Raw genomic sequence first — 6,000 nt, 5'->3', positions numbered from 1 at the left:
AACAATGGGTGGCACCTGTAATTTCTCCCTGGGACGGGCACAGTCTGTGGGCAGCTGACTTAGGTCAGAATCTGCCCACCGAGCGCGGCCGGGGTGACGCCGTGACCGACTCGCATCTGTGAAAGGGTGCGGTGGCAGGCTGTGTGGTCACCAAGGGCTTTCAAGACCCCAGAAGTCTAGGGGCCCACTATCATGATGGCCTCCACATTAGGGGCGCTGGGGGCCCGGCACCTTCTCAACCTCAGGAGAGCCCCAGGGAAAGATGAAACTCACTGTCACACTGAGGACCACACCTGCCTTTATTTGAGAGGCAGAGTTACAGACAGAGAGAGGGAGAGACAGAGAGAGGTCTTCCATCCGCTAGCTCACTCCCCAAATGGCCGCAACGGCTGGAGCTGCACCGATCCAAAGCCAGGAGCCAGGAGCTTCTTCCAGGTCTCCCATGTGGGTGCAGGGGCCCAAGGACTTGGGCCATCTTCTACTGCTTTCCCAGGCCACAGCAGGGAGCTGGATTGGAAGTGGAGCAGCTAGGACTTGAACCGGAGCCTGTATGGGAGGCTGGCACTGCAGGTGGTGGCTTTATCCACTACATCACAGTGCTGGCCCTTAATTCTGTCTTCATTGTGTTAACCACAAGTGGCCTCTGGCCGCCCTTCAGGGACAGCAGACAGCACGACAATGGCGTGTGTTGGGGGGACAGAGGGTGCTGCACTGGGTCCCAGTGTTTCCCTGGCCGCCGCCCACCAAGGTCCCGTTCGATTGTGTCACTGGTTCAGACACAGGCAGCACCCCAGGCATGTCGCGGCTTCGTTGCGAAATCGGGGGAATTTGTGGTGAAATCTGAGCCTCTCTCTGTCTCAGAGTCTGTGCCCCCCCTGCAGCCTTGCGGGAGGGACAGCGCTGTCTCCTCCCCAGCCCCCCACAGAGGGGAGCAATCTGCAGGGACAGAAATGCAGACAGAATCCTGGTCCCACCTCCCAGGGTGCCTCCCCACAGCACCGGCGACGTGGAGGCCCAACACCCGGGGGGCTTTGCCCAGGATCCCCCAACCCCTCCGGGACAAGGTCTGGGGCTGGGGTCCCTCAGCGGCTGCGCCTCCAGGAGGAGAGCTGGAGCCGGGTCCCCCTGGGCCAGAGCAGACAGGGAACGGCCCTGCGAGCTGGGCAGGTGCTGGCCGGGATGCCAGCGCCCTGGGCAGCCTGGGAAGCCTCTGCCTTCCTCTCCCCCCATGCAGGTGGGGCGCCCAGGCTGTCAGCCCCTTCAAGTCGGGAGCTGGGTCTCCCTGGCCGAGGCCTCCAGACCTTGGCATCTGGTTTAGGGGAAATGGCATTGTATTGGTTTCCTGTGGCTGCAAACCACACGGAGTGTGTGTGTGTGTGTGCTGTGAACCACAGGGAGTTACTCCCGCCCAGGTCTGGGGCTGCGCTCCCTCTGCGGGCTTCTTCCTGCCTGGCCCCGGGCGCTGCCCCTGGACCCATCTCTGCCCCCGTGGACGCCACCTCTCTACAGTCTCTGGGATTCTCCATCTCCTTGGACTGCGGGCGGCTCCTGACTGCGTACCTGGACCACACCCACAGAGACCCTAGCTCCAGGTGAGGGCACCTTCCCAGGGGCCAGGGGGACGTGGACGTCCGGGCCAAGCTGTTCAGTCCAGAACGGACATTAACTAGCAAACAGCAGTGCCAGGAAGGCGGCCGGGAGCTGCGGGGGCGGCCCGGCCAGCGCCGAGGTGACCTTCGCTGCCAGCTCGCACGGACGAGGAGACCGAGGCTCGGCGGGCTGGCGGAGCGGCCAAGGTCACGGGGCTGGGCGAGCTGGAAGCGGACTCCACAGCCAGGTGGTGCCAGACCCGGCAGAGGCGCTCACCGTCCGGGGGGAGGCAGAAGCGGCCGCCCCCGCTGACTGCGCGCTGCCTGGGCCGCGGCCACTTTCCTGGTCACCCGGGAGAAGGGAGGGTCCCGGGGGGAGGAGCGTCTTCAGATATCGATCAGCCATGATCAGTCTGCACCGGAGGAGACCGCCCTGACCTTGGCCCGGCCCGAGGGCGCCGGGGGGCGCGGGGACGGGGCGCGGGTGGGTGGCAGCACGCTCGCCCCTCCCCCGGCGCGGCTGTCCCCCCTCCCCCCAGGCGCGCAGCCTTCCCCTCGGCCGCCGTCCGCGGCGCGCGCCCCGCAGCAGGCGGAAGGCTGCACGGCCGGCCGGTCAGCGCCGAAGGCTACGACGGAGCAGACCCCGGCCCGCGCCCGCCGGGCCCAGCGCCCTCAGGCGGCTCCCGAGCCGAGCCAGGGGCGTCCGGGCGCCGCCGCCGGGCCTGCTCCGTGCCGCCGGGCCTCTGTGAGCTCAGCGTCCGCTCACAGGCCCCCGAGGCCGCGGCGGTCACCCGAGCCTCCCCGGGGAGGCGCCCGCGGCTCAGAGAGGCCGAGGGACTTGCCCAAGGTCACACAGCGCGGCGGGGGCCGGGCCGGGCCCGGGATGCGGGGGCCGGGGCCCGCTCCGGCGGCTCCTCGGAGACGGCCGCTCCCGCCCCGCGGCGGCGCCCGGGACGCGGAGCCAGGCAGGCCGGCCGGCCGAGCGCCCGGCTTCCATGTCAAAAACAACGCTCCACGCACATCTGCGGGAACAAAAGCGGCCCGAAATCCACCCCGGGTTTTGCGCCTCGCCGGCCCGCGCCGACCAATCGCGTCCCGCCGGCCGCCGAGGGGCGGGAGGGGGCGGCCCCAACGTGATCGACAGCCCCCCGCGGGGGCGTGGCCGCGGCGCGAGCGAATCGCCTCGGCCAGCCGGCACCATCCCGGGCCGAGGACGGGCGGCCCGGGCCAATCAGCGGCGGGGGCGGGCCCGGCCGGCCCGGGCTGTCGCGAGAGGCCGCCACCCCGCCCACTCGTGCTGGTCCCGGCCTCCCGTCACCGCGAGCGCGGCGATCCCTCCGCTCCTCGGACGGCGCCGGCGGCCGCGCTCGGGGCCCGGATCCGTCCGCGCGCGCGCGGCCAGCGTCGAGCGGCAGGCCGAGGGCGAGTCCCGGCGGATCCCTCCGCGCCGCCGCGTGTCCCTCCACGGCCGCTCCCGGCGCCCCTGAGGCGGCCGCTCCCGGCGCTCCTGAGGCGGCCCGCGGCTAACGGCCGGCCTGGGCGGCGGCATGGCCGGGGCGGCTCCGTCGGGGGGCGGCCCGCAGTGACAGACCCTGCGGCGCGGGGGGAGATGGGGGCGGCCGCCTCCCGGGCGACGACGACGACGACGACGACGAGCGGCAGCCGCCGCCGCCGCCGCGCACCGGCCGCCGCTGGGGACGGGCGCGGCGAAGGCGCCTCCTCGTGAGCGGGGGCCCCGAGGCCGCTCGCCGCCCCCGGCCGCCCCGCGCGCGCCCGGCCGCCCGCGGCCCCTGGCGGGCGGCGCCCACGCGGCCTCGCCGCCGCCGGGCCCCGGCGCGCCCGCCGGCCGCCCCCGCGCGGCCCCCGGGCCCCGGCGCGGCGCGGGCGGCAGCATGGTGGAGAAGCGCTGCCCGCTGCAGAGGGACGGCGTGTACCGCTGGTTCTCGGAGCTGCCGTCGCCGCAGCGCGTGGAGTTCCTGTGCGGCCTGCTGGACCTGTGCATCCCGCTCGAGCTGCGCTTCCTGGGCTCGTGCCTCGAGGACCTGGCGCGCAAGGACTACCACTCGCTGCGGGACTCGGAGATCAAGGCCAACAACCCGGCCGACCTGGGCAGCCTCACCAACCTGACGGACGAGGTGGTGCGCAGCAAGCTGCTGGTGTCGCTGGCGCTGCTGGGCTCGGAGCAGCGCGAGGCGGCGGGCGTGCTGTACCGCACGCTCACGCACATCGACTCCATCATCCACAACTACGGGCTGCAGCTCAACGAGGGCCGCACGGGCGATGAGTTCCTGCTGCTCTTCACCATGGCCTCCAACCACCCGGCCTTCAGCTTCCACCAGAAGCAGGTGCTGCGCCAGGAGCTCACGCAGATCCAGAGCAGCCTGAGCGGCGGCGGCGGCGGCAAGAGCGCGCCCGCCTGCCCGGCCTGCCACAAGGTGCGTGCGCGCCGGCCTCGCGGCCGGGCCCCGGGGCCGGGCGGGCGCGCGCGCGCCGGCCTCGCTCCCGCCTTCTCCCGGTCCGGGAAGGGACGGAGTGCGGGCGCCGGAACCGGGGCGGGGGCCGGGCCCGCGGGAGCGCTGCGTGCGGTGAAGGCGGTGCACGCGTGTGCGGGAGTGCTGCGTGTGATGAAGCTGTGCGCGCTGTGTGACGAAGGTGTGCGCACACACGTGCGCTGTGTGACGAAGGTGTGCACACCTGTGTGCTGTGCTGTGAAGGTGCGTACACACGTGTGCTGTGAAGGTGCGCACACACGTGTGCTGTGTGACGAAAGTGTGCACATGTGTGTGCGTGAGCGTGCTGTGTGGTGAAGGCGTGAGCATGTGCACGTGTGTGTGAGCGAGTGATGTCAGAGCCAGGCTGCTGTGGGCACAAATGGCGTTCAAGCCCTGGGGTCGGCGGCCGGGCCGGCCCGAGGAAGCCGGAAGGGCCCGCGGGCTCCGTGTGGAAACGTGAACTTTGAGTGTTGCACAACTGTGTCAACACCGAGGGCTTGGGGTCAGCCTCTCCCCAGCGCCCGGGAGCCCAGCAGGGGAATGGTGTGTGTGAGGCTGGCTCCTGGGGACGTGGGGACGCGGGGACGCTGTCGGCACGCGAGAGCCCCGGCTGGAGTGGCGTGGTGTGGCGCTGCCTGGGCCGCGGCGTGGAGCCTGCGTGGGTTTCTCACGGGTGTCTCTGGGTGACGTGGCCCAGGACTGCGGTTTTCTCTTCATTCAGTTGAGTTCCTTCTAGATTCCATCTTGTGTGATGGCAGAGACACGTTCCTCTGCAAACAGGAGCCGGGTCCTGGGAGCGGAGCTGCTGTTAGGAGCAGTGGGCGCGCGGCCCTGGGTCGGTCCCGCGTGCCAGGGCTCCATCCCCAGCAGAAGTGTCACGTGGAGGAGGCTTTGGTGAGGCGCAGGGGCTGCTCAGTCTCTGGCCCCATGCCCTTGGGGGCCGCGGGCAGCACGGTCTCCAGCGGTGTGACCTTGGGGGGGTGCGGTGCCCCTACTCTGAGGGCTGGGAGGGCGCAGGCAGAGCGTCCCGCTGGCGCGCAGCCGAGCCGGCTTCCCCCGGTGGCCACGCTGGCTTCCACGTCTGTTTTATGCAGTGTTTATGTCGTGGCCGTGAGATTAATTTTGGAGTGTTGACTTGAGACTGCCAGGTTTTTGGTTTGTCTTTGGAACATGTGGAGAGCCTCGTTTGTGGGCGCCCTGCTCGGTTCAGTGGAACTTCCTGCCTTTGCTGCCTTCAGGCGAAGGCTTGACGGCTGGGCCGGCGACTCGGGCGCGCTGCCCTGCAGAGCTGCCTCCTGCCCACTGACGTCTGCACACCTGCGCCTCTGAGCGCAGGGACTTCGTGTTTCTGTGTTGAAGATGTCCGTGACTTTAAAAGTTTTCGCTATTTAAAATTTTTTTTTATTTATAGCTTTGTGAAATAGTTATCATTTGCAGTTGCTTCTCCAAACCCTGTTTTTCCTCTGTTGTTTAATTAGAAAGAGAGAGAGTGCGAGCGAGCGAGCGAGCGAATGCACACTTCCTCCCGCTGGGTCGCTCCCCAGATGGCTGCCGTGGTGAAGCCGGGGCCACGAGCTTGATCCCTGTCTCCACGTGGGTGGCACAGACCTGGGTGGCCCAAGGTCCACATCCGTAGGAAGCGGGAGTCGGAGCCAGCCGGGCACCCGCGCCAGGCTCCGGTGTGTGGGCAGCGGGTGTGTTCACTGCTAAGCTAAGTGCCCAGTCCTGTTCTCGTTTTAAAATTCTTACTGCTCTAAGACCTTGAGTCTCGGGACGGGAAGTGAGGAGTGAAGCGGGCATTTTACTTGGAGGAGCGGCTGTCCACGGTGGCAAGGGTGGCGAGTGCTGCGTGTCGGCTGCTGGGCACAGGCGATGCTGTGGGCTGGCGGCTGTGCCGGGGGCTGTCCCGTCGGCAGGCT

General features: G+C 69.1%; 1 protein-coding gene across 6 annotated transcripts in view; it reads left to right on the top strand.

Moving 5' to 3' along the window:
* The first annotated feature begins 3,023 nt into the window (after window positions 1-3,023).
* Window positions 3,024-6,000, top strand: part of ZCCHC14 (zinc finger CCHC-type containing 14) — a 66,722-nt gene continuing 63,745 nt past the window's right edge. For 2 of the 6 annotated variants that reach the window (XR_007917147.2, XM_051840306.2), the window contains exon 1: window positions 3,415-4,024. Coding sequence is in view for 5 of the 6 variants with exons in the window: in XM_051840306.2 (XP_051696266.2) it covers window positions 3,482-4,024 (543 nt within the window). In the remaining variant the exon portion in view is untranslated. Of the gene's footprint in view, window positions 4,025-6,000 lie in introns of all 6 variants that reach the window. The other 4 variants (XM_051840310.2, XM_051840308.2, XM_051840309.2 and 1 more) reach the window with 3 other exon arrangements.

This window comes from Oryctolagus cuniculus, chromosome 18 (genome assembly GCF_964237555.1).
Source record: "Oryctolagus cuniculus chromosome 18, mOryCun1.1, whole genome shotgun sequence".
NCBI lineage: Eukaryota > Metazoa > Chordata > Mammalia > Lagomorpha > Leporidae > Oryctolagus > Oryctolagus cuniculus.
This window is presented reverse-complemented; position numbering and strand designations above follow the sequence as displayed.